General features: G+C 45.7%; 2 protein-coding genes, 1 non-coding gene and 1 pseudogene across 4 annotated transcripts in view; 3 read left to right on the plus strand and 1 right to left on the minus strand.

Moving 5' to 3' along the window:
• Positions 1 to 27,582, minus strand: part of LOC144482758 (uncharacterized) — a 143,781-nt gene that overhangs the window by 11,242 nt on the left and 104,957 nt on the right. The gene's annotated exons all lie outside the window — the stretch shown is intronic.
• On the plus strand, positions 336 to 15,666 carry LOC144482750 (uncharacterized). The gene is made up of 2 exons (XM_078201587.1): positions 336 to 696; positions 13,373 to 15,666. Exon 2 carries the CDS (start codon positions 13,718 to 13,720, stop codon positions 15,242 to 15,244), a length of 1,527 nt encoding a protein of 508 aa, XP_078057713.1. The 5' UTR covers positions 336 to 696; positions 13,373 to 13,717; the 3' UTR covers positions 15,245 to 15,666.
• Positions 12,592 to 12,664, plus strand: trnar-acg (transfer RNA arginine (anticodon ACG)). Its single transcript has one exon. It is a non-coding gene; the product is annotated as a tRNA-Arg (tRNA).
• LOC144482693 (uncharacterized) overlaps positions 12,844 to 27,582 on the plus strand; it is a 62,629-nt pseudogene continuing 47,890 nt past the window's right edge. Inside the window, exon 1 of the transcript XR_013495951.1 lies at positions 12,844 to 12,867. The product of XR_013495951.1 is annotated as an uncharacterized LOC144482693 (transcript). The remainder of the gene's footprint in view (positions 12,868 to 27,582) is intronic.

Consider the following 27,582-nt stretch of genomic DNA (forward strand, 5'->3'; position numbering starts at 1 on the left):
CTCTGATGTGAACCATCCTCCAGTGGCTGAGCCAGGATGGGGCCGTTAACCTGGGCCTGTTCCCGGGAGGGAGGGAGAAGCCCCGCAGCTGCAAACCAGGGAGCTGACAATGATTCTGAAGGGTTTGCGGATCCACAAAGTGTTTCCAAATCCTCCCAGCCACCGCCTAACGCTGACTCCGCTTCTCCGGGACAAACAAGCGCCAAGGATAGCAATGACACTGCGCATGCTCCACATCACAATGCCCGGGCACTGATTGACGGCAACTCCGGACCAATAGAAAGAGGGGGCGGGGCTGGAGGACCGAGCCGGAGCGGCTGGTCCTCCAACCAATCGGAGTGAATGAGGGGCGGGACCTGAAGCATGCGCAGTGCGGGTAATGGCGACGGACGGTTTAGAAAATTGAACAACATCAACTATCTCCCTCTGTTCAGACCCGAGAATGAAGCCCAGCAGGACCCGAGAATGAAGCCCAGCAGGACCCGGGAATGAAGCCCAGCAGGACCCGAGAATGAAGCCCAGCCGGACCCGAGAATGAAGCCCAGCAGGACCCGAGAATGAAGCCCAGCAGGACCCGAGAATGAAGCCCAGCAGGACCCGAGAATGGAGCCCAGCAGGACCCGAGAATGAAGCCCAGCAGGACCCGAGGACCCATCAGCCCACAGCTCCAACAGTTTGCTGAGGACCACTTCCCTGGTAATTGTGCTTTTTCAGAGTTCATCCCACACTTCTGTTTTCTGATTTCCAGCTGTTTCTGAGTTTTAACTGTATCCTCTATTGTGAAGACCGAGGCAAAATACTTGTTCAATTCATCTCCCAGCTCCTTATTTTTCATCATCAATTCCTGGACTCACTTTCTATTAGACAGTTAAGAAATGAGGTCGAGCAAGTGACTGAAGTGGCAGTCAGGGAGCACTATTGGGAGCACCAATAGTTTCAAAATAGTTCTGGAAAAAGATAGGACAGGTCCACCGGTCAAGGCCCTAAACTGGAGCAGGGCCACTTTTGTGGGCATTCGGCAGGATCTAGCAGATGTCGATTAGGTGAGTTTGTTTGAAGGGAAAGGAATGACTGGCAAATGGGAGGTTTTAAAAGTGTGATATCAAGAGTCCAGGGGCAGTATATTCCTGTTAAGATGAAGGGAAAGAATGGTAAATTTAGGGTTCTCTGGCAGACAAGGGACATTGAGGCTCTGGTCAGGTAAAAGAAGGAAGCATACATTGGGTTTAGGCAATCGGGGACAATTGAATCACTCTGACTATAAAAAAGTGTAAGAAAATACTGAAGAGGGAAATCAGGAGGACAAAAAAGGTTATAATATGGATCTGGCAGGTAAGATTAAAGAAAATTCCAAGAGGTTCTATCGCTATATTAAGAGTAAAAGGGTGGCTAGAGAGAGAATAGATCCCCTTAAAAATCAGTATGGCCATCTGTGTGTGGAGCCACAGGAGATGGGTGAGATTTTTAATGAATACTTCTCCTCTGTGTTTACTGCGGAGAGCACCATGGGTGCGAAAGAAATAAGGGAAACAAGTGGTGATGTCTTGGGCATACGCATGTTACTTGGGAGGAGGTATCTGCAGCCTTATAAAAGCAAATTACTGCGGATGCTGGAATCTGAAACCAAGAGAGAAAATGCTGGAAAATCTCAGCCGGTCTGGTAGCATCTGTAAGGAGAGAAAAGAGCTGATGTTTCTTGTCTCGATGACCCTTTGTCAAAGCTCTGAAACATCAGTTCTTTTCTCTCCATACAGATGCTGCCAGACCTGCTGAGAATGGGGAGAGAGTGTGTGGGATGGAGATTTCCAGCTTTTGGGGAATGAGAGAGGAAAGAATGTTCCGTAGAAATTGTCTGTTCTGAATTTCTATCCTGTACTGACACTGCTGACTTTTGGAAACTTATTTTCCAAGATATTGAAAGAGGAATCACAGGCCGAAATCTCAAACGTCACGTCTCGATCTGACAGAGTGATATTCCTTGGGACCTCAATATCATCGGACTTTGAATCCAGAAGGAGAAATGATTGTCCAGTCTGTCGATTTGAAAAGATTTGAAATGTCAGTGTGAGTGAAAAAGAAGGGATTCACTCGAATGAAAGTGTTCCAATGCACTGACTAAACAGCTTTAACCAGTTATACAGCCTGAATAAATATCACACCATTCACAGCGGGTGGAGACTGTAATCTTGTTCTGTGTGTGGACGAAGTTTCAACTAATTGTCCACCCAAGAGAGAGGCAAGGACACCTGCACCATGGAGAAACCATGGAAATGTGTGGACTGTGGGAAAAGATACAGAGCCCCATCTCTGCTGGCAGCTCATCGGCGCAGCCACACTGGGGAGAGGCCATTCACCTGCTCTCAGTGTGAGAAGGGATTCACTTCTTTATCCAGCCTGCAGACACACGAGCGAGTTCACACTGGGGAGAGGCCATTCACCTGCTCTCAATGTGGGAAGGGATTCACACAGTCATCCCACCTGCAGACACACCAGCGAGTTCACACTGGGGAGAGATCATTCACCTGCTCTCAGTATGGGAAGGGATTCACTCAGTTATCCAGCCTGCAGACACGCCAGCGAGTTCACACTGGGGAGAGGCCATTCACCTGCTCTCAGTGTGGGAAGGGATTCACTTGTTCATCTAACCTGCGGACACACCAGCGAGTTCACACTGGGGAGAAACCATTCACCTGCTCTCAGTGTGGGAAGGGATTCACTCAGTTATCCGCCCTGCGGAGACACCAGCAAGTTCACACTGGGGAGAGACCATTCACCTGCTCTCAGTGTGAGAAGGGATTCACTCAGTTATCCAGCCTGCAGAGACACCAGCGAGTTCACACTGGGGAGAGGCCGTTCACCTGCTCTCAGTGTGGGAAGGGATTCATTCAGTTATCCAGCCTGCAGACACACCAGCGAGTTCACACTGGGGAGAGACCATTCACCTGCTCTCAGTGTGAGAAGGGTTTCAGAGTTTCATCCCAGCTGCTGAGACACCAACAAGTTCACGAGTGATTCCAGGGGTTGGATTCTGCTGTTATTGTTTCTGCTCTCAGTTACATCCAGGACTGCATTTTGTTCATTCTCACAGTTGGTCAATGGGAAGGGTCAGAGGGTTTCTTTGTGCTGGACTGGCCGGTCTCAGCCTCCAGTGGGCTGATGCTCTTTGAGTCTTTTTGTGAATACCTGGTTTCAAATGTCACAAGGATCACAGAGTGACAGGGTGTTAGGAAGTTTCGAGATATTTAGTCAGAAGAAAACAGAGGTTGGCAGTGCAAAGGTACATTTCTGAATGGAGGGCTGTGACAAGTGACATTCCTCAGGGATCAGTGCTGGGACTTTTGCTGTTTGTGATATATATAAATGATTTGGAGGAAAATGTAACTGGTTTGATTGGTAAGTTTGTGGACGACACAAAGGTTGGTGGAATTGCGGATAGCGATGGGGACCGGCAGAGGATACAGCAGGATATAGATCAGTTGGAGACTTGGGTGGAGAGATGGCAGATGAAGTTTAATCCGGAAAAATGTGAGGTAATGCATTTTGGAAGGTCTAATACAAAGAACAATACAGCCCAGGAACAAGCCCTTCGGCCCTCCAAGCCTGCGCCACTCATGTGCCCAACTAGACCAACTAATACAGATGGGAAATATACAGTAAATGGCAGAACCCTTCGGAGTATTCCTAGGCAGAAGGATCTGGGTGTACAGGTACACAGGTCATTGAAAGTGGCAATGCAGGTGGAGAAGATAATCAAGAAGGCATACGGCATGCTTGCCTTCATTGGCTGGGGCATTGAGTTTAAAAATTGGCAAGTCATGTTGCAGCTTTATAGAATCTTAGTTAGACCGCACTTGGAATCTAGTGTTCAATTCTGGTCACCACACTACCAGAAGGATGTGGAGGCTTTGGAGAGGGTACGGAAAATATTAATCAGGATGTTGCCTGGTGTGGAGGGCATTAGCTATGAGGAGAGGTTGGAGAAACTTGGTTTGTTCTCACTGGAACGACGGAGGTTAAGGGGCGACCTGATAGAAGTCTACAATATTATGAGGGGCATGGACAGAGTGGATAATCAGAAGCTTTTTCCCAGGGTGGAAGAGTCAATTACGAGGGTCATAGGTTTAAGGTGCGAGGGGCGAGGTTTAAAGGAGATGTACAAGGCACGTTTTTTACACGGAGAGTGGTGGGTGCCTGGAACTCGTTGCCGGGGAAGGTAGTGGAAGCAGATACGATAGTGACTTTTAAGATGTGTCTTGACAAATATATGAATAGCATAGGAATAGAGGGATATGGTCCCCGGAAAGGTAGGGGGTTTTAGTTCAGACAGGCAGCATGGGTGCCACAGGCTTGGAGGGCCAAAGAGCTTGTTTCTGTGCTGTAATTTTCTTTGTTCTTCATTCTGTTTGGAACATCCCAAATGCCCATCCAATTTCCTTTGTAATTGTTTATTGTCTCCACTTCCTCCACCCTCGTAGGCAGCGAGTTTCAGGTCATTACCATTCGCTGCATCAGAATATTCTTCCTCACATCTCCCCCCCACTCCCCCCCTCCCACTCCCCCCCTTGCATCTCTGACCCAAAACAAGCAATCTTTGTGTCATCCGCAAACTTACTAATCAGACCAGCTACATCTTCTTCCAAATCATTTATATATATCACAAACAGCAGAGATCCCAGTACAGAGCCCTGCGGAACACCACTAGTCACAGAGCTCCAATCAGAAAAAGACCCCTCCACTGCTACCCTCTGTCTTCTATGGCCAAGCCAGTTCTGTACCCATCTAGCTAGTTCCCGTGAGATTTAACCTTTTGCACCAGCCTGCCATGAGGGACCTTGTCAAATGCTTTACTAAAATCCACGTGGACGACATCCACGGCCCTTCCCTCGTCAGTCATTTTTGTCACCTCCTCAAAAAACTCAACCAAATTTGTGAGGCATGACCTCCCTCGCACAAAACCATGTTGTCTATCGCTAATGAGATTATTCAGTTCTAAATGTGTATAGATCCTATCTCTAAGAATCTTCTCCAACAATTTCCCTACCACGTCAAGCTCACTGGCCTATAATTACCAGAGTTATCCTTGCTACCCTTCTTAAATAACGGGACCACATTTGCTATTCTCCAATCCTCTGGGACCTCACCTGTGTCCAATGAAGAAACAAAGATTTCTGTTAGAGGCCCAGCAATTTCATCTCTTGTCTCTCTCAGTAACTGGAAGTCCCTTCCTAACAGCATTGTGGGTGTACGTACACCTCACGCATTGCAACAGTTCAAGAAGGCACCCTTGGGGGGGTTGGGTTGACCATGGCAGCTATATACAGCCACATATTCTGTTATAATTGAAGGACTGCAGATTGAATGTGAGGCATTGTGGGACTGGACTATCTTGACCATATTCCTGTGACTGCCCGGAAACACGTGTCTATTTTAGTTTATAATTGAGGATTTCTGGGAATAAGTTAAATGCGGAAATATTAAGCATCGCCTGGAGGAATTTGGAATAACTGAGAATTTTATCCCCAGATAAAGAACAAAGATTTTGCCGGTGTTTGGCTATAACGTGTTTGGGATTTTAAATCAACAAAGATGTTGCCTCTAAAATCAGTCCTTGTCGGTTGGCTTTAAAAAGGTTCAGTTATAATGAAGGATCTTGTATCTTATTTTAATCAAGGAGTTGTGAGCTTGTAGTGCTCTGTCGCTTTAAGAAGCTACAGCTGCGAGAGAGAATGCTGAAGATTCATTGTTTGAAATTTACGAGCTGTGAGAATCTGTGTGTTTTGTTTGTTTTCTGTGGATGTTTGTAGATATGTTTTATCATTGTTTTGGGCTACATTTGTTAAGGTTTATCTTTCTGGGGAATTAATCTCACCTTGAGTCTTTAATTAAAGGCATTTTTGGAAGTTTAAAAACAGAATCACAAGAACACTTCAGTAATTAATTTTGGTTATTGTTGTTGTAAAGCACATGCTAAGTTTCTCTGTTTGTGTGTGGATGATATTTGTGGGATGAATGCTTCAAGCTTTGAGGTTTTCTGTCTGTGATTTAAATCAAACAGATTTTTAAAAAAGGAAGTGTGATCAATAAAACTTTTTTTGTTCAGAAGTTATGAACCTGGAGCCATATTTACTGGCCAGAGACAGGATTCCAGGATATTTTACTAAACATGTGGGAATTTTAATCCGGATACAATTCACCCATGTGAGAATGAGAGTTTTAATTTGTAATGGTTATTTAAAATTTGACACATGTGAAATGATTCTGACCAATCCTGTGTTGGATTGATCTTGGGTTAAACTTCCTGTCAGGTCCAAAGATTTATTCCTGACGCAAGTAACACAAAGAAAAGGAAAATTCTGGAATTGGATACTGAAGAAAAGAGTTTAAAAAGAGAGAGCATTAAATAGAAATGATTCCCAGATCATGTGGTCATTCGATTAAAACAAAGGAAGAGTGCTGACGTCCATTTGAGAACTTTTAATCCACCCCATTTCTAACTAAGGGAGTCTATGTACAAAGAAAACCCAAGAAAGACCCCCCCCGAAGGGGGGGTCTGGAAAGCATCATGATGAGGGCACCTGTCCATGAGATGATCACAAAGCCCCATGATGCCCAGATACTAATTTTATTGAACCTATAATGTATGTAATCTATCACCATTCTGATTGGATTGTGTCCAGCTGGGATGGGCTGAGTAACTGGATAAGAATTGATGATATTCTTTGTTGGGTGGAGTTGCACATGGTCAGCCCCTGTGGCTTCTCCCCACTGGCCTAGCTCAATAAACTGTTTGTCGATTGAATCAGGCACAACACACTGGGTACATTACCACTTCATCCTTGGGAGTGGCCTGATAGGCCGTGGTCCAGACTAAATGTGGCCTTTGGGGGGCCTTTCATGAATCACATGTGTTTGGTCGTTGTAAATGTGCATTCAAAATGGTTGGAAGCACAGATCATGAGTAATATTCCAGCTCCTGTGACAACAGAGAAGCTCTGTCAAATTTTCACTTGCCCTGGGATACCAGATTGGCTTGTTTCAGATAACAACACTCTGTTTACAAGTGAGGTGTTTCAGGAATTCCTGTAAAGGAATGGTCTACGTCATGTGCGTACTGCACCATTTCATCTGGCTACAAATGGTCTTCATGATGTGGAGATGCTGGCGTTGGACTGGGGTAAACACAGTCAGAAGTTTAACAACAACAGGTTAAAGTCCAATAGGTTTATTTGTTAGCAAATGCATTTGTTAGCTCGTGGCATTTGCTAACAAATGAACCTGTTGGACTTTAACCTGGTGTTGTTAAACTTCTTACTGTACAAATGGTCTCGCAGAAAGAGCTGTTCAAAGTCTGAAGGAGGGATTGAAAAGAATGGCAGGTGATACTTTAGGAACAAGCTCTCAAGATTTTTGTTCCAGTTTCGCATCACACCACAATCCACAACCGGACTCTCCTGTGGAATTTTTTGGTCGAAGGTTGAAGTCTCATCTGGATCTGCTTCATCCAGATCTCAGAGCAAAAGTGAGCAGGAGACAAGAGAAGCAGAAGGAGGGACATGACTGCCACGCCAAAGAGAGGCAGTTCAAACCGGGTGATCAGGTTTACATCAGAAACTTTGGGAGTAACCAAAGGTGGTTACCAGGAATAATTTTAAACCAAAGTGGTCCAGTATCTTGGGTGGTGAGACTGTAAAACGGAAGAGTTGTTCGCAGACACCAAGACCATATTCGCTTGCGGTGTGACCCCGAGTCAGGAACAGTTTCAGAGTCAGCAACCATTACTGAGAACATGGCAGAGGGTCATGCTGCTGTGGATGTTCACCAGGAAATGGTTCCAGCTTTGCCAGTTGACTCTGCTGTGGGAGTGGAAGAGGAATGTTCATGTACAGATTCTCAAACTCCCTCTTCACCTCCCATTCCAGAAACACCATTACAAGATTTACCAGTGGTATTGTACAGGTCGCAATGAAACCACAAAGCTCCTGACAGACTTCCGTATTGTTAAAGACATTACTTTGTTGTATTTCTGTCCTGATGGGGGATTGAAATTTAAGGGGAGGAGAAGTGTTACAGAGTGTTCTTCACAACCTCTCTCCCTTCTGAGCACGTGCAGGCTTTGGGCGGGGTTTCAGTCTGCAAGTCCAGGCTGGTTCCAATGCTCCTGTTTCCTTTTGTTTGCCAATGATTTTTAAACGTTGTTATTTATTTATATAAAGAACATCCTGCTTTTAACAATGCATTTGACTACCTTATTTGTGACTGAAGTTCCCACAATTGTAAAGCAGGAGATTAGTTAAATGGACAGCCTGAATTGAGAGACAATTAAAGAATAAATGATTCATTAATACAGATGTTAGGCTGGAAATGTAAATTTGAACACAAAAGTTTATAACGTTTAGAATTATAAAGATATAAAGAATGGTTAAAATGCTGTGAGAATTATAAAATGTTCCCTTCTGAAGCCAACAGAATAGAAAAAACAGATAACAAGACTTGTTAGGATGGCCTGGTGGCACACTGGTTAGCTCTGCTGCCTCACAGCGCCAGGGACCTGGGTTTGATTCCCGGCTTGGGTGACTCTGTGGAGTTTGCACGTTGTTCCCGTGTCTGCCTGGTTTTCTTCCGGGAGCTCTGGTTTCCTCCCACAGTCCGAAAGATGTGCTGGTTAGGTGCATTGACCATGCTAAATTCTCCCTCAGTGTACCCGAACAGATGCCAGAGTGCGGTGACTGGGGGATTTTCCCAGGAACTTCATTTATTAGTGTCACAAGTCGGCTTACGTTAACACTGCATTGAAGTTACTCTGAAAACCAGCATGTCTTTCGGACTGTGGGAGGAAACCGGAGCACCCGAAGGAAACCCACGCAGACACGGGGAGAATGTGCATACTGTGACCCAAGCCGGGAGTCGAACCCAGGTCCCTGGCGCTGTGAGGCAGCAGTGCAAACCACTGTGCCCTACAGAGAGGTGTTGGGAGCTGTTGATTTTACAAGTTATCCATGTTTTCGGAGCCATCACTTCATGTCCTGGTCTGAAAAGGATAGAGAGAAATCTGTTCATAAGATTTTGGAGCAGAATTAGGCCATTCGGCCCATCGAATCATTCGATCATGGTTGATATGCTCCTCATCCCTAGTTCCTGCTTCTCCCCATAACATTTCATAAGTTCATACATTCAATTGTTAAAGCTGAGCTTTCTCCTTTTACTGTTAATCGATACTTTCCTTTTTTATCTTTCTGACTTGTTACATTTTTAATGGTTAATAAACTTCCTGAATTCACCATTTAAAGTATTCTTTCGAGCCACATGGTTAAGTCACTGGAACCTGGTGTGATTTACAGTTATGGAGTTATTGTAAACAAGAGAACCTCATAAGTCTTAGTTCAAATAAATCAACATTCTCACAAATGGAATGCTATCCTTTATTATGAGAGAAATTGAACACAGAAGTAGATATTCTGCTTCAGTTATACAGGGCGTTACTGAGACTGCATCTTGAACACCGGGTGCAGCTTTGTCTCCAATTAAACAAAGGATCGTAGAATCCCTACAGTACAGACAGAGGCCGTTCTGTCCATCGAGTCTGTACCAAACACCATCCCACCCAGGCCCTATTCCCATACCCCACACATTTACCCTGCTAATCCCCCCGACACAAGGGTCAATTTAGCATGGCCAATCCACCTAACCCGCACATCTTTGGACTGTGGGAGGAAACCGGAGCACCCGGATGAAACCCACGCAGACATGGGGAGAACGTGCAAACTCCACACAGACAGTGACCCAGGCTGGAATTGAACCTGGGTCCCTGGTGTTATGATGCAGCAGTGCTAACCACTGTGCTGCCGTGCTGCCCCATTTTATAAATACCATGGAAGCAGTTTAGAGGAGATTTACTAGATTGATTCCCAATCCAGTAGTGTGAAATGTTAACTCTGTTTCTCTCTCCAGAGATGCTGCCAGACCTGCTGTGTTTTTCCAGTCCTTTCTGTATTTATTTCAGATCTACCTGTAGTGGGGGGAAAAACACTATTTACTATCCAGGATAAAATAAATGTCCTTCATCAGCTTTTGTGGATCATTTCAGTGGCACTGTGCTCTCCCAGGCTCAAAGAGCATTAGCCCACTGGAAGCAAAGTCGTGCGATCGGCCAGTCCAGCAGAAAGAATCTCTCCTACCCTTCCACTTCACCAACTATAAGAATAAACATGGTTCAGTCCTGGATGTGATTAATGGCAGGAATAACAGCAGAATCCAACCTGTCATCACTTGTGAACTTGCTGGTGTGCCCGCAGGCTGGATGACTGAGTGAATCCCTTCCCACACACACAGCAAGTGAATGGTCTCTCCCCAGTGTGAACTCGCTGGTGTATCCGCAGGTGGGATGATGTTCTAAATCTCTTTGAGCAGTGAGAGCAGCTGAACGGTCTCTCCCCAGTGTGAGTGCGCTGGTGAAGCATCAGTTCCCGAGAGCTTTTGAAATCACGCCCACAGTCAGAGCATTTAAACGGTCTCTCATTGGTGTGAGTGAGATTGTGGTTCTGCAGGCTGGATGACTGAGTGAATCCCTTCCCACACACAGAGCAGGTGAACAGTCTCTCCCCAGTGTGAACTCGCTGGTGTATCCGCAGGTGGGATGATGCTCTAAATTTCTTTGCGCAGTGAGAGCAGCTGAATGGTCTCTCCCCAGTGTGAATGCGCTGGTGGATAATCAGTTCCCGAGAGCTTTTGAAACCACTCCCACAGTCAGAGCATTTAAAGGGTCTCTCCTGGCTGTGAGTGACTTTGTGTTTTGACAGGTTAGATAACTGCGTAAATCCTTTCCCACACACAGAGCAGGTGAATGGTCTCTCCCCAGTATGAACGCGCTGGTGAATTTCCAGTTTACAGGGGGCTCTGTATCTCTTCCCACAGTCCCCACATTTCCATGGTTTCTCCATGGTGCGGGTGTCCTTGTGACTCTCCAGGTTAAACAATCAGTTAAATCTCACACAGAACGTGGGTACAGTCTCTCCCCGCTGTGAATGCTGCGATGTATTTTCAGGCTGTGTAACTGGTTAAAGCTCTTTCCACACTCAGTTCACTGGAACACTCTCACTCAGGTGTATCTGTGCCTTGGTGCTTTTCCAGTCACATTGATATTAAAGGCCTGTTGGTGCAGACAGAACAGAGAAACATTTCTCCTTCCAGATTCAAAGGCCGATAATATTCAGGTCCGATGAATTGAGTGAGGGTGTCAGATGCTGATGTGACGTTTGTTTCAATCCTCTGTCTGTCAATCCTCACCTTCTCATATCCTGTAAACGAGTTTGGAAAATTCATCAATGTCAGTGCAGGATAGAAATTCAGAACAGACTATTCTAGTTTCTATGGAACATTCTTTCCTCTCTCATTCCCGAAAAGCTGTAAATCTCCATTCCACACACTCTCCCTCCATTCTCACTCTGCTGTATCTAATATTCACCCTCCCAATTCTCCTGAAGGTGCTGATTGAGGCTGATTGACAGATCCATGCTCACTGCTTCCTCTCCTGGACACAGGGAGCTGAAAATCTCCCTGCAGGCTGCCAGACAGATATTTGTCTAAATTACTGGGCTAACAATGTGTGGAACATACCGACTGGATTCACTTCCTTTCCCTTCAGTTGCTGCAAGTTCCCAATTTCCCCCAGAATGAGAAAAGAAATGGAAAGGGGAGGAAAAGAAAGTGTTTCACTCACAGATGTTGGCCTCTTTTAAGGCTTTGCATTGGCCAGGAATACGAACCCAGGCCTCCCGCGGGGCAGGCGAGAATTCTACCACTGAACCACCAATACTCAAGGGAGAGAAAACTGCTCAGTTCTTTCAACCAGTGCTTTCACATGCAAAGAAATGTTGATGATTTGCAGCAGCAAATTCAGTGCTGCTAACACACACACACAACAACACTGTTGGAGAGAGGAGGAAGATTGAATCTGTCCACTCCCCCATGCCCCGGGGCTGCGCATGTCCAAGGGAGAGAGGAAGCTGCGCATGTGCGGTGGAGTGCCCACCCCTGAGATGTTGACCAATGGGAACTCTGGAGGACCGGAAGGACTCTGGTCCTCCAGCCAATCAGAGCTCCCCCATATGGGCGGCACGGTAGCACAGTGGTTAGCATTGCTGCTTCACAGCTCCAGGGTCCTGGGTTCGATTCCCGGCTCGGGTTACTGTCTGTGTGGAGTTTGCACATTCTCCTCGTGTCTGCGTGGGTTTCCTCCGGGTGCTCCGGTTTCCTCCCACAGTCCAAAGATGTGCGGGTTAGGTTGATTGGCCAGGTTAAAAATTGCCCCTTAGAGTCCTGAGATGTGTAGGTTTGAGGGATTAGTGGGTAAAATGTGTGGGGGTAGGGCCTGGGTGGGATTGTGGTCGGTGCAGACTCGATGGGCCAAATGGCCTCCTTCTGCACTGTAGGGTTTCTATGATTCTATGATTGTCTGAATGCGGAAGTGGACAATGAGCTTGTTCAGCTGCTCATTCCTGCCCAGCAAAGCTGCTGCTGCTCTCTCTCTGAATGAAGATTGAGCTTCAGACAGACTCAAACTTCCTCCTGGCTCTCCAACATCTGTGAGAGTGTGGGCCAGTGGCGCAATGGATAACGCGTCTGACTACGGATCAGAAGATTCCAGGTTCAACTCCTGGCTGGCTCGATGTCAATTTGAAAAATAGTTTGTGAGCTCCTTTTGACCTAAAAGAGGCCAACATCTGTGAGTAAAACACTTGCTTTGCTCCGCTTTTGCGTTTCTTTTGCATTCTGGGGGAAATTGGGGACTTGTTGAATTTTTAACTTCCAGGTCACCACTCGCTGCCTAAACAGAAATCCTCCTCACATTCTTCATGTATCTGTAACCAGGTAATACAGTGCATTACACACATCATTTATGGCCAAATGTAAAACTTTAACGTGGCTGTCAGCTTGAAGATTAATCATGGATCATTTGCACTTCCACAACCCTCTGAGGCAGCGGCTTCCAGGTAATGACCTTTCTGCACCAAAATAAAATTCTTCCCCACATCCTTCCCTTTCTCCCAATCCAGTTATCCGGTCCCGCATATGGCACAGATTTTAATTTCTAGCGTGTAGGCCGGTCGTTACATGTAGATTTTCAGATCTCTGTGTCCAATATAGAAAGTGGTCAGCATGGATCTGTTAATCAGCCTGAATCAGCACCTTCAATAGACTTGGGAGGTTGTATACTCAGGAGAGCAGAGTGAGAATTGAGGGAGAGTGTGTGGGATGGAGATTGACAGCTTTTGGGGAATGAGAGAGGAAAGAATGTTCCATAGAAACTAGAATTGTCTGTTCTGAATTTCTATCCTGTACTGACAATGATGTCTGTTGTAAATTCCTTTCGTAGATATCAGGAGGTGAGGATTTATAGACAGAAATTTCAAACTAAACATCACATCAAGATTTGACAGAGCCATTCGATTTATTGGGACCTGAATATCATCGACCTTTGAATCTAGAAAAGCAATGTTTGTCTGATCTGTTTGCTTCAGGAGATTTTAAACATCAGTGTGACTGGAACACACCCGAGTGAGAATGCTCCAGTCCACTGATAGTGGAAAGAGCTTTAACCAGTTACACAGGCTGAAACAACATTGCACCGTTTACAGTGAAGAGAGATCGTACACGTGTTCTGTGTGGACAAGGATTCAACTGATCATCAAACCTGGAGAGTCACAAGGACACCCGCATCATGGAGAAACTGTGGAAATGTGACGATTGTGGACAAGGATTCATGTTGCCCTGTGATTTGGAAATCCATCAACGCAGTCACACTCGGGAGAGACCCTTCACTTGCTCAGTGTGTGGGAAGGGATACATTAAGTTCTCCCACCTGCAGAGTCACAATCTCACTCACACCAATGAGAGACCCTTTAAATGCTCTGACTGTGGGAGCGGATTCAAAAGCTCTGGAGAACTGGTGTCCCACCAGCGCATTCACAGTGAGGAGAGACCGTTCAGCTGCTCTCACTGCTCAATGAAATTTAAATGGTCGTCCACACTGCGGAGACATCAGCGAGTTCACACCGGGGAGAGACCTTTCAGCTGCTCCATGTGTGGGAAGGGATTCTCTCGGTCCTCCGAACTGCGGGCACACCAACGAATTCACACTGGGGAGAGACCATTCACCTGCAATGTGTGTGGGAAGGGATTCTTTCGGTCATCCGCCCTGCTGACGCACAAAGTCACTCACACCAATGAGAGACCCTTTAAATGCTCTGACTGTGAGAGTTGCTTCAAAAGTTCTCGGGATCTGATGTCCCACCAGCGCATTCACACTGAGGACAGACCGTTCAGCTGCTCTCACTGCACAAAGAGATTTAGATCATCATCAAACCTGCGGAACCACCAGCGAGTTCACTCCGGGGAGAGACCATTCACTTGCTCTGACTGTGGGAAGGGATTCACGCAGTTATCCGCCCTGCTGACACACCAGCGAGTTCACACCGGAGAGAGGCCATTCACCTGCTCTGTGTGTGGGAAGGGATTCACTAATTTACCCAACCTGCTGAGTCACAAAGTCACTCACACCAGTGAGAGGCCCTTTAAATGCTCGGACTGTGGGAGTGAATTCAAAATTTCTGGGGAACTGGTGTCCCACCAGCGCATTCACACTGAGGACAGACCGTTCAGCTGCTCTCTCTGCACAAAGAGGTTTAAGAGGTCATCCACACTGCAGAGACACCAGCGAGTTCACACCAGGGAGAGACCGTTCATCTGCTCTGTGTGTGGGAAGGGATTCAGTCAGTCATTCACCCTGCTGACACACCAGCGTCTTCACACCGAGGAGAGACCATTTACCTGCACCGAGTGTGGGAAGGGATTCACTCAGTCATCCACCCTGCTGACTCACCAGCAAGTTCACAGCGGGGAGAGACCATTCACCTGCACCGAGTGTGGGGACAGATTCACTCGGTTATCCACCCTGCAGAGACACAAAGTCACTCACTCCCAGGAAAGACCCTTTAAATGCTCTGACTGTGGGAGTGGCTTCAAAATTGCTCAGCATCTGATGGACCACCAGCGCATTCACACTGGGGAGAGACCGTTCAGCTGCTCTCACTGCACAAAGAGGTTTGGAAGGGCATGCACACTGAGGAGACACCAGCGAGTTCACACTGGGAGAGACCATTCACCTGCTCTGTGTGTGCGAAAGGATTCACTCGATACCCCAGCTGCTGATGCACAATGTCCCTCACACCCAGGAGAGACCCTTTAAATGCTCTGACTGTGGGAATGGTTTCAAAAGTTCTCAGGAACTGATGATCCACCAGTCCATTCACAGCTGCTGTGTGTGGGAAGAAATTCACCAGTTCATCCCTCCTGCTGAGACACCAGCGAGTTCACAAGTGATGACAGGGGTTGGATTCTGCTGTTATTGCTGCTGTTAATCACATCCAGGACTGAACCATGTTCATTCTGACAGTAGGTGAAGTGGAGGGTCGGAGGGTTTCTTTCTGCTGGACTGGCCGGTCTCACAATTCTGCTTCCAGTGGGTTGATGCTCTCTGAGCCTGGGAGAGCACATTTCCACTGAAATGACCCACACAAACCGACGAAGAACATTTATTTTATCCTGGAGAGTAAATAATGTTTTTCCTAACGCTACAGGTAGATCTGAAATAAATACATTTGTCTCTGTTCCATTGAGTCTACAGCACAGGGCCAGGCCAGTCGGCCCAATTGGTCTGTGTCAGTATTTATGCCCCACATGAGCCTCCACCCACCCCTCTTCATCTCCCCCCATCAGCATATCCTTCTATTCCTCTCTCCCTCATGTATGTATCTAGCTTCTCCTTCAATGTATTCATGATGTTCACCTCAACCACTTGCTGTGGTAGTGAGTTCCACATTCTCACCACTCGCTGGGTAAAGAGGTTTCTCACTGAACTCCCTGTTGGATTATTGAACCCCTTCATAACCTTAAAGACTTCCATCAGGTCACCCTTCAGTCTTCTCTTTTCTAGAGAAAAGCCGCCCCAGCCTTTCCTGAGGGTTAAATGCTCTCAGTTCTGGGATTATTCTTGTGAATCTTTGTTGCCGCTTCTCCAGTGCCTCTATTTCCTTTTTCTAAATGGAGATCACAAATGTTGACAGTGCTCCCAGTGTAGCCGAACCCTGATTCTAAACAAGTTGAACAGAACCTGTTCAATTCTATTCCTCGAGAATGGAACCCTGTAGATGGGCCCTACACTTTAGGAAAGATGTGAAGTCCTTAGAGAGGGTGCAGAGGAGATTTACGAGAATGACTCCAGGGATGAGGGACTTCAGTGAGTTCGAGAGACTGGAACAGCTGAAATTTCTCTCTTTAGATCAGACAGGCATTAGGATTGGGAATGGGGCCAATCAGCCCATTGAGTCCATGCTGGCTCTCTTTAGATCAAACTGTTGCCCTGTTCTCTCTCCGTGTCCCTGCGGATTTATTTCCCTGAAGTTCCCATCCAATTTCCTTTTGGAAACATTCCATTATCTCTGCTTCAGCCGCTCGTGGGAAGTGAGTCCCAGATATTTACCACTTCAAATGCAAACGAGGAGCAGAGAGCACAAAAGGAGGCGGTGTGACCCATTGTGCCCCTGCTGCCTCTTCAAACATTCTCAGCAACAAGGTCAAGGAGGCCATGTTAAATTCGAACATGTGACTGGAGCTTTATTTTTAAAATTAATGTTGGATTCACCTGCATGCTTGTGGAAGCTGCATAGCCAGCAGGAATTGTCTGAACTAAGAATTTCTTCTATGAATTTGATCAGTTGGAGGGCATTATATTCTGTCACATCTGGCTCAAGAATAAGGTTGGTTGCTCAGTTCGTGTAAGAAGGAAAGTTATTGGCTTGCAGCAAGTGTCTTTTCGAACCAGTATATCTTGTATTAACCTTATTCAGTTGTGGGACATGGGCGTCGCTGGCTGGCCAACATTTATTGCCCATCCCTAGATGCCCTTGTTCAGAGGGCAGTTGAGAGTCAACCACATTGTACGAACCAAATGTGTTCATTAAATATTACTTTATTTAGAACAAAGAAAGTTACAGCACAGGGACAGGCCCTTTGGCCCTCCAAGCCTGCACCGACCGCACTGCCGGATGAAATTAAAACCCCCTACCCTTCCAGGGACCATATGCCTCTATTCCCATCCTCTTCATGTATTTGTCAAGACGCCCCTTAAAAGTCACTACTGTATCCGCTTCCACTACCTCTCCCGGCAACGAGTCCCAGGCACCCACTACTCTCTGTAAAAAATCTGCCTCATACATCTCCTTTAAACGTTGCCCTTCGCACCTTAAACCTGTTCCCCCAAGTAATTGACTCTTCCACCCTGGGAAAAGGCTTCTGACTATCCACTCTGTCCATGTCCCTCATAATCTTGTAGACTTCTATCAGGTCGCCGCTCAACCTCCGTTGTTCCAGTGAGAACAAACAAAGTTTCTCCAACCTCTCCTCATAGCTAATGCCCTCCATACCAGGCAACATCCTGGTAAATCTTTTCTGTACCCTCTCCAAAGCCTCCACATCCTTCTGATAGTGTGGCGACCAGAATTGAACACTCAATTCCAAGTGTGGCCTAACTAAGCTTCTATAACGCTGCAACATGACTTGCCAATTATTAAACTCAATGCCCCGGCCGATGAAGGCAAGCATGCCGTATGCCTTCTTGACTCCTTCTCCACCTGCATTGCAACTTTCAGTGACCTGTGTACTTGTACACCCAGATCCCTTTGTCTATCAATACTCTTAAGCATTCTGCCATTTACTGTATATTTCCTATCTGTATTCGACCTTCCAAAATGCATTACCTCACATTTGTCCGGATTAAACTCCATCTGCCATTTCTCCACCCAAGTCTCCAACTGATCTATATCCTGCTGTATCCTCTGATGGTCCTCATCGCTATCCCCAAATCCACCAACCTTTGTGTCGTCTGCAAACTTACTAATCAAACCAGTTACATTTTCCTCCAAATCATTTATATGTATTACAAACAGCAAAGGTCCCAGCACTGATCCCTGAGGAATGCCACTTGTCACAGCCCTCCATTCAGAAACGCACCACCCTCTGTCTTCTTTGACCGAGTCAGTTTTGTATCCACCTTGCCAGCTCAACTCTGATCCCATGCGACTTCTTCTGCACCAGTCTACCATGAGGGACCTTGTCAAAGGCCTGACTGAAGTCCATGTAGACAACATCCACTGCCCTACCCTCATCAATCATCTTCGTCACTTCCCCAAAAACTCGACCAAGTTCGTGAGACACGACCTCCCCTTCACAAAACCATGTTGCCTTTCACGAATACATCCACTTATTTCCAAGTGGGAATAAATCCTGTCTCGAAGAATCCTCTCCAATAATTTCCCTATCACTGATGTAAGGCTCACCGGCCTGTAATTACCTGGATTATTCTTGCTACCCTTCTTAAACAAAGAAACAACATTGGCTATTCTCCACTCCTCTGGGACCTCCCCTGTCGCCAGTAAGGATAGAAAGATTTCTCTCAAGGCCCCAGCAATTTCCTCCCTTGCCTCTCTCAGTATTCTGGGGTATATCCCATCAGGCCCTGGGGACTTGTCTACCTTAATGTTTCTCAAGAACCCCAATACCTCCTCCTTTTTGATCTCAACATGACTCAAACTATCTACACATCCTTTCCCAGACTCATCATCCACCAAGTCCTTCTCTTTGGTGAATACTGACGCAAAGTACTCATTTATTACCTCACTCATTTCCTCTGGCTCCGCGCATAGATTCCCTCCCTTGTCCTTGAGTGGGCCAACCCTCACCCTGGCTACCCTCTTGCTCTTTATATATGTATAAAAAGCCTTGGGATTTTCCTTAATCCTGCTGGCCAATGCTTTTTCGTGACCCCTTTTAGCCCTCCTTACTCCTTGCTGAAGTTTCTTTCTACTTTCCTTGTATTCCACACTTGCTTTGTGTGTTCCCAGCCTCCTAGCTTTGACAAATGTTTCGTTTTTCTCTTTGACGAGGCTCACAATATCTCTCGTTATCCAAGGTTCCCAAAACTTGCCATACTTATCCTTCATCCTTACAGGAATGTGCCAGTCCTGAATCCCTATCAGCTTACACTTGAAAGCCTCCCACATGCCAGATGTTGATTTGCCCTCAAACATCTGCCCCATCTGGTAGCTATTTATTAGCTACCAGTCATTAACAGATGAGAAAGTCATGAGCCTTAATTGAGTTATAGTTAATCAATGAATAATGAATCAGTAGTTCTAATAAAAGATTGAGTTTTATTTGCTGTAAGAGTTTAATTGCTGTGTATGTAAAGAATGTGCAATGAGGATAAATGTACTGGCGAGAGAGAACTTCAAGCTCTGATTAGCCTCAACATTTGAAACTGTGTGAATAAGGGATTGTACAGAATCAGATAAAGGGATAGTATGAACCAGTTCTCTTGTATTCCTGTCTAAGATAATGAGAGAAGGTGGTGTCAGTAATTGAGGATCCAGTTAAATTAATCTTGTGATCAAATTGACCAATTGTCATGATTCAACAGGCCCAACTCTGAAGTGAGGTCATCGTCACTTTGTGGATAAAAGTAGAGGTTCTGAAGGTCTTCCTTGCGAGCCAAATACTGAAAACTCCCGAGGCTGAGTTCTAAGGAAATTACTGTCAGAGAAGGAGCCAGACTCCCGAGTTCCACAATAATTCCTGTGAAAGGAGCCAGAGAGGGTTACGCTTCTATGGACCAATCACCCACACAAAGTTGTAAAAGTCAATATCTTAAAGTTGTTCAGTAAAACTTTTTCATTCAATAAACTTCTTTTAAAATTTACTATCCAGAGAATTCTGCCTTTACCACAAAGAGGGCAGGGAACAGGCTACAGATGAATTAAAGAGAAACCATTTGTGTCCAGAACGTTGTGAACATCCTTTGACTCTGGTTGTCTTTGATGCTCAAGTCATTTTCTGTTTGTTTTTAACCAAGTTCTGTTTCATTAATAAACTTTCATCAGTAAAGGTGTTTGATTGTTCTGGGCTTTTCCTGATGAGATTGATGCACTTTCGGGAAAGTGGGTGAGAGGGGTTGGCAGGCTCTTTAACAGAAAGTGAGTCCCTCTAAGGTAATTGGCAAAGGGGCCAGAGGGGGAGATGAGATTTTATTTTATTTTTTGACACAGCGAGTTGTTCTGATCTGCCTGAAAACAGATTAAATAGAATCTTTCCAAAGGGTAAAGACTTGAAAGGGAAGAATTTGCAGGGCTGTGGGGACAGATCAGAGTGGTAGGATGAATCAGACAGTCCTTTCAAAGAGATAGCAGGGGCACGATGGGCTGAATGGACTCCTCCTGCATCCTGTCAATCTCAGCCTCCTGCTTTTGTGCAGGTTAAAAGGGACAGATTTCAGTGCAGCCTCTTCCCTGTATCTGTATTTAAAGAGACAGGTTTCTCTTTAGCTCTGAGTGACTGATATAACAATTGGTTGGAGGCCCATTTCCCAGTCAGTCCTCCAGCACCTTCCTGTCTCTCTATTAGTGCGACGCCCATGGCAGTTTCCCAACTGGGGCGCAGGCCCCGTTATTCTCAGCTAAATTCAGCCCTCAGCTCCGTCACCTGGCTGTCATTGACACGCGCAACAGAGAGACAGAAAGGTGTCCCAGGCTCAAATGGGAAATCAAAACTCGGGGCTTTAAATGAACTGTTAGGATCTCTGTAACGATCAACAATTTAAAAAAAAGAATTCTAAGCCCAGTGAGTAAATTAAAGAATCACACGACAAAACTTCAAGTTTCTGGCGTTTATTCCAACAAACTGGAAGCAACAATGATTAAACACTTTTTTATAGGGAACATTGCTCTTAAACTTAAAATTAAACTTTGCCCTTTTACTCTTAACACCATTAAATATCCCACTCAACCGTTATATTTTATTCTGCCTTGGAATGTTGACACTCTTTCTCCAAAAACCAGTCCAAAGTGATTCTTCACTCCCCAAGGGTTTATTTCCATTGTTTTCCTTTTCCAGTCGGGCAACCTTTAATCCCAGAACTGTCCTTCACAGTGATGGTTCTCCTGGACATTTTCCCACTAACACAAGCAAGGCGAATCTTCCAGCCTTGTTTCACAATCCTCAGGAATCTGTGACCAACATTCGACATCGGAGCAGATGTAGGTCATTTGGCCCTTTGAGTCTGCTCCCCCATTTATTTAGGTCATGGCTGATCTGTTTGTGTGGAGTTCCACATTCTCGTTCTACACCCGATATTTTTGATGCCCTTATCCAACAAGAATTGGGATAAAGGCAAAATTCTGCTGTTGTTGGAATGTGAAACAGAAACAGAAAATGCTGGACAATCTCAGCAAGTCTGACAGCATCTGCAGAGAGAGAATACAGACAACATTTTGAGTCAGGATGACCCTTTGTCAGAGCTGAAGACAAGGAAAATCGGACATAATTTATACTGTGAGGGTCAAGAATTGGGAAGCAATCTATTAAACCTCCTCTGAACCACTTTCAATGCATTTGTATCATTTCTTAAATAGGAGACAAAGCTGCACCCAGTATTCAAGATGCAGTCTCCGTAATGCCCTGTATAACTGAAGCATAGTAAGAAGTTAAATGGGATTATATTCATTGGAGTTTAGGAGGTTGAGGGGAGATCTGATAGAAACTTACAAAATAATGAACGGCTTAGATAGGATGGACGTAGGGAAGTTGTTTCCATTAGCAGGGGAGACTAGGACGCGGGGGCACAGCCTTAGAATAAAAGGGAGTCACTTTAGAACAGAGATGAGGAGAAATTTCTTCAGCCAGAGAGTGGTAGGTCTGTGGAATTCATTGCCACAGAGGGCTGTCGAGGCCGAGACGTTGAGCGTCTTCAAGACAGAAATTGATAAATTCTTGATTTCTCGAGGAATTAAGGGCTATGGGGAGAGAGCGGGTAAATGGAGTTGAAATCAACCATGATTGAATGGTGGAGTGGACTCGATGGGCCGAATGGCCTTACTTCCGCTCCTATGTCTTATGGTCTTAAACAACACAGGTTAAAGTCCAACAGGTTTATCTGGTAGCAAATAAACCTGTTGGACTTTAACCTGGTGTTGTTAAACTTCTTACTGTGTTTACCCCAGTCCAACGTCGGCATCTCCACATCATAACTAAAGCAGAACATCTTTACTCCTGTGTTCAATTTCTCTCATAATAAAGGATAACATTCCATTTGTAAGAACTTTGATTTATTTGAACTAAGATTTATGGGGGTTCTCTTGTTTACAATAACCTCCCTCATCATAAATCACACCAGGTTCCAGTGACTTAACCAAATGGCAAGAAAGAACACTTTAAATCGTGAATTCAGAAAGTTTATTAATCATTAAAAATGTAACAAGTCAGAAAGATAAAACAGAGTGTCGATTAACAGTTAATAGAGAAAGAATAGAAAAATGTTGAAAGCCCATCTTAGCCAATTCCCATAAATCTTCAATTATAAACTAAAATAGACACGAGTTTTCAGATGATTTGAAAAGAAATGAATTGTCTGCTGAAAGGGTTAACTTTTCTACAGAACCTAAAGGGATGGGGAGTGAGCAGAAAAAAATTGGCCCACAATAATACCACTTTACACAAGTAAAAAAATCAAAACAAACTAGATTGTAAACTTCAGCTCTTCATTTTTTTGTTATATTCCATTACCTAATTATTTTAATTTGATCAGTTTTTTTAGGGATGGATAACTTCTGTTCTTTATAAACTGCTTCACTCATTTTGTTGATTCTACATGGGCTTGGAGAATCAGAACCCAGACTTTATCATCATTATCCTTTTTCCCCTTTTGCCACCACTCCCTCTGTTTTGCAGGAAGGTCGTAGGGATTCCAATCAGAACTAATCATTTTATCATAAAAGTTAAATACTGCGGATGCTGGAATCTGAAACAAAAACAGAAAATGCTGGAAAATCTCAGCAGGTCTGACAGTATCTGAGGAGACAGAATAGAGTCAATGTTTAAAGTATGGATGACACTTCATAAGAGCGGTTATGAAGTGTCTTCCAGACTCGAAACGTTGGCTGTATTCTCTAATAATTTTATCGATACGTTTCTTGTTCTTAGTTTCCAATTAGCAGGTAAGAGACCTGTCCAGTCCTCACTCGAGCTCTGATTTTTTCACTGGCCATGCTTGAGTCAGTTTATAACCATTAGAATCTACTCAGAGGTCTGCTTTTCAGTCCAGTGCTATTTGGAGTATACCGTTACTTCACCGACTAACGGGTCACAAGTCCCTCAAAGTTCTTATCACAAATTTGGGATAAAATAATTTAAACAATGCCTGAGAACGCTTTTTAACTTCTTAACCAACTACCTACCAGTTTGTTGATTGGTCAGACCCCCTTTTTACAGATTCGGGTATCTCAGCCACTGAACACCAGCCGGTCCTGGAATAAGTTTAATTCTAACTCATTCTGAGTAAATATTCTCACCAGGTCCTCTGTTGGGCACTAAGCAGCTTTAATGGTCCGTGATTGCAGAAACTGAGCAGTCACAGGAATGTGGTCAAGATAGTCCAGTCCCATAATGCCTCACATTCAATCTGCAGTCCTTCAATTATAACAGAATATGTGGCTGTATGTAGCTGCCTCGGCCACAATCAGCGCCAACACTGCCTTCCTGAACTGCTACAATGCCTGAGGTGTAAGTAAGCCCACAGTGCTGTTAGGGAGGGATTTCCAGCTACATATTCCAGACATTCACTGGACTGTAGGTGGATACCAGATTGACATATTCCATTCAACCACTCCCAAGGTGAGTTATTCCAATTCCTTTATTGTCCAGGACAATATATTCACAATATCATTAAAACAGGAATTAAACATTCCCATTTGGTTTCAGGTTCTAACATATTCTGTTAGTTTGTTCTTTATTGTCAATGTCAGGCTGGGGTTGTTTCCCTTGGAGCAAAGGAGATTGAGGGGAGATTTGATAGAGGTGGACAAGATTCTGACAGGTTTAGATAAGGTGGACAAAGAAAAGCTGTTCCCATTAACTGATGGGACAAGGACAAGGGGGACACAGATTTAAAGTTTCAGGTCAGAGATGTAGGGAGGGATGTGAGGAAGAAAATGTTGATGCAGCGAATGGTAATGACCTGGAACTCGCTGCCTACAAGGGTGGAGGAAGTGGAGACAATAAACAATTACAAAGGGAATTGGATGGGCATTGGGGGAGTTTCAAACAGAAATGCTGACTAAATATCTCTGAACTTCCTCACACCCGGTCACTCTGTGATCCTTGTGAAATTTGAAACCAGGTATTCACAACAAGACTCAAAGAGCATCAGCCCACTGGAGGGAAAGTTGTGAGACCGGCCAGTCCAGCAGAAAGAAACCCTCTGACCCTCCCCATTGACCAACTGTGAGAATGAACAAAATGCAGTCCTGGATGTAATTGAGAGCAGAAACAATAACAGCAGAATCCAACCCCTGTGAACTTGTTGGTGCCTCAGCAGCTGTGATGAAATTCTGAACACTTTTTATACACTGAGCAGGTGGACAGTTTCTCCCCAGTGTAACTTCACTGATGTCTCAACAGGTGGGATAACTGAGTGAATTCCGTCCCACACTGAGAGCAGGTGAATGGTCTCTCTCCATGTGAATTCGCTGGTGTCTCTGCAGGTTGGATAACTGACTGAAACCCTTCCCACACTGAGAGCAAGTAAATGGCCTCTCCTCAGTGTGAACTCGCTGGTGTCTCTGCAGGTGGGATGACTGAGTGAATCTCTTCCCACACTGAGAGCAAGTAAATGGCCTCTCCTCAGTGTGAACTCGCTGGTGTCTCCGCAGGTGGGGTGACTGAGTGAATCTCTTCCCACACTGAGAGCAGGTGAACGGCCTCTCTCTAGTGTGAATGTGCTGGTGTTTCTGCTGGGTGGATAACTGACTGAAACTCTTCCCACACTGAGAGCAGGTAAATGGTCTCTCCCCAGTGTGAACTCGCTGGTGTCTCCGCAGGACGGATGACCGAGTGAATGTCTTCCCACACTGAGAGCAGGTGAATGGCCTCTCCCCGGTGTGAACGTGTTGGTGTGTCCGCAGGTCGGATGACCGAGTGAATCCCTTCCCACACTGAGAGCAGGTGAATGGCCTCTCCCCGGTGTGAATGTGCTGATGTGTCCACTGGTCGGATGACCGAGTGAATCTCTTCCCACAACGAGAGCAGATGAATGGCCTCTCCCCGGTGTGAACTCGCTGGTGTGTCTGCAGGTTGGAAAACTGACTGAACCCCTTCCCACACCGAGAGCAGATAAACAGCCTCTCCCCAGTGTGAATTCGCTGGTGTCTCTGCAAAGTGGATAACACAGTGAATCCCTTTCCACACTGAGAGCAGGTGAACGGTCTCTCTCCGGTGTGAACTCGCTTGTGTGACTGCAGCCTGCGAATCCCTCCCCACACTGAAAGCAGATGAATGGCCTCTCCCCAGTGTGGCTGCGCCGATGAGCATCCAGCAGAGAGGGATATCTGTATCTCTTCCCACAGTCTGCACATTTCCATGGTTTCTCCATGGTGCAGGTGTCCTTGCCTCTCCCTTGGGTGGCCAATCAGTTGAAGCCTTGTCCACACACAGAACACGGGTACAGTCTCTCCCTGCTGTGAATGGTGTGATATTTATTCAGGCTGTGTAACTGGTTAAAGCTCTTTAGTCAGTGCACTGGAACACTCTCACTGGGGTGTGGCAGTGTGTTGCTGCTTTTCCACTCACTGATGGCCGAAGTCTTTTCAAATCTTTTCTTATGTTCTTATGTTCTTAAATCGAAGTGGAAGCTTTAATCTGAAGCTCAGTGGCCAACTTCCGCATTGAGACGTCACAATGGAGCGCTGCCGGAATCAGCCAATAGGAATTAATCGGCTCCGCAGTGACGTGTCGGGGTTCCATGGCGCAGGCCCGGCTCGCGGACCCGGGAGCCCCGCCCCCACCCATTGTTCCCCTCCCCCTGCACCTCCTCCAGCCACGGTTTCCAGGCAACCGGCTGGCGGCTCCGGCCAGAGCGAGAAGCCACTCGGTGATCTCCCCCTCCCCCCGTCTCTCTACGGCGGCTGCTGCTCCAAAAAGAGATCGAGAGCGACCGCTGGCGGCAGCCGCACTGCGCCTGCTCCGGACAGCTCGGCTCAGCAGCGCTCTCTGCGCCTGCTCCGGACAGCTCGGCTCAGCAGCGCTCTCTGCGCCTGCTCCGGACAGCTCGGCTCAGCAGCGCTCTCTGCGCCTGCTCCGGACAGCTCGGCTCAGCAGTGCTCTCTGCGCCTGCGCGCTGGGCTGCCATCTGAGGGAGTGGGGGAGGGAACTTTGCAAAATCTCTTCCCATCAAATTCTTCAAAGTCCCGCAGTTTGATTTGAAACAGAACAGCTTCTGTTTGTAGCTTCACCACAGACTCAAACTTCACCACAGACTCAAACTTCACACACAGACTCAAACTTCACCACAGACTCAAACTTCACACACAGACTCAAACTTCACACACAGACTCCAACTTCACCACAGACTCAAACTTCACCACAGACTCAAACTTCACCACAGACTCAAACTTCACCACAGACTCAAACTTCACACACAGACTCAAACTTCACACACAGACTCCAACTTCACCACAGACTCAAACTTCACCACAGACTCAAACTTCACCACAGACTCAAACTTCACACACAGACTCCAACTTCACACACAGACTCAAACTTCACCACAGACTCAAACTTCACACACAGACTCAAACTTCACCACAGACTCCAACCTCATCCTCTGGACAACATCTGTGAGGAAAACACTTTCTTTCTCCCCCTGGGAAATACAGAGACAGAGAAATTCTCTGGACCTGGAATTAGAGACAAATATGGTGAGGGGGAAATGTTTGTGATTTTGTGGAACCTGTTTTATTGTCTGAGATATTTAAAGACAAATTTATCCTGTCTATTTAAATACTGTTTGTCTGTTAATGCATGATTCATTGATGTTGATTTTAATTTGATTATTGCAAGATTTATTAGAAGGTGAAATCTTTCCCTTTGTTTATTCCATTGGGTTTGTCTGGGAATTTGTTAATTTTAAGGTTATTGTACTCATAAGGATCATAACAACATTGATACATCTAGAGTTATTATAAGAACATAAGAACTAGGAGCAGGAGTAGGCCATCTGGCCCCTTGAGCCTGCTCCGCCATTCAATAAGATCATGGCTGATTTTTTTGTGGACTCAGCTCCACTTACCTGCCCGCTCCCCATAACCCTTATTCCTTTACTGTTCAAAAATGTATCTATCCTTGCCTTAAACACATTCAATGAGGTAGCCTCAACTGCTTCACTGGGCAGGGACTTACACAGATTCACAACCTTTGTGTGAAGAAGTTCCTCCTCAACTCAGTTGAGTTATAGAAGATCAGCCCTCATTCTTCGAAACTTTGAGAGAATAGAGGCCCAGTCTCGTCCGAGGAAACTTCCACCCTTCCAGGGATTTGTCGAATGAACCCTTGCTCCACTCCCTCTATTGCAAGTGTATCCTTCCTTTAGTAAGGAGACAAAAGCTCCACACAATACTCCAGGTAATGCAGCAAGAGTGTGGGACA

This window comes from Mustelus asterias, unplaced genomic scaffold (assembly GCF_964213995.1).
Source record: "Mustelus asterias unplaced genomic scaffold, sMusAst1.hap1.1 HAP1_SCAFFOLD_42, whole genome shotgun sequence".
NCBI lineage: Eukaryota > Metazoa > Chordata > Chondrichthyes > Carcharhiniformes > Triakidae > Mustelus > Mustelus asterias.

Excerpts from the sequence above, each read along its gene's own strand:
- LOC144482750 (XM_078201587.1), top strand. The coding sequence starts at position 13,718 with ATGGAGAAACTGTGGAAATGTGACGATTGTGGACAAGGATTCATGTTG.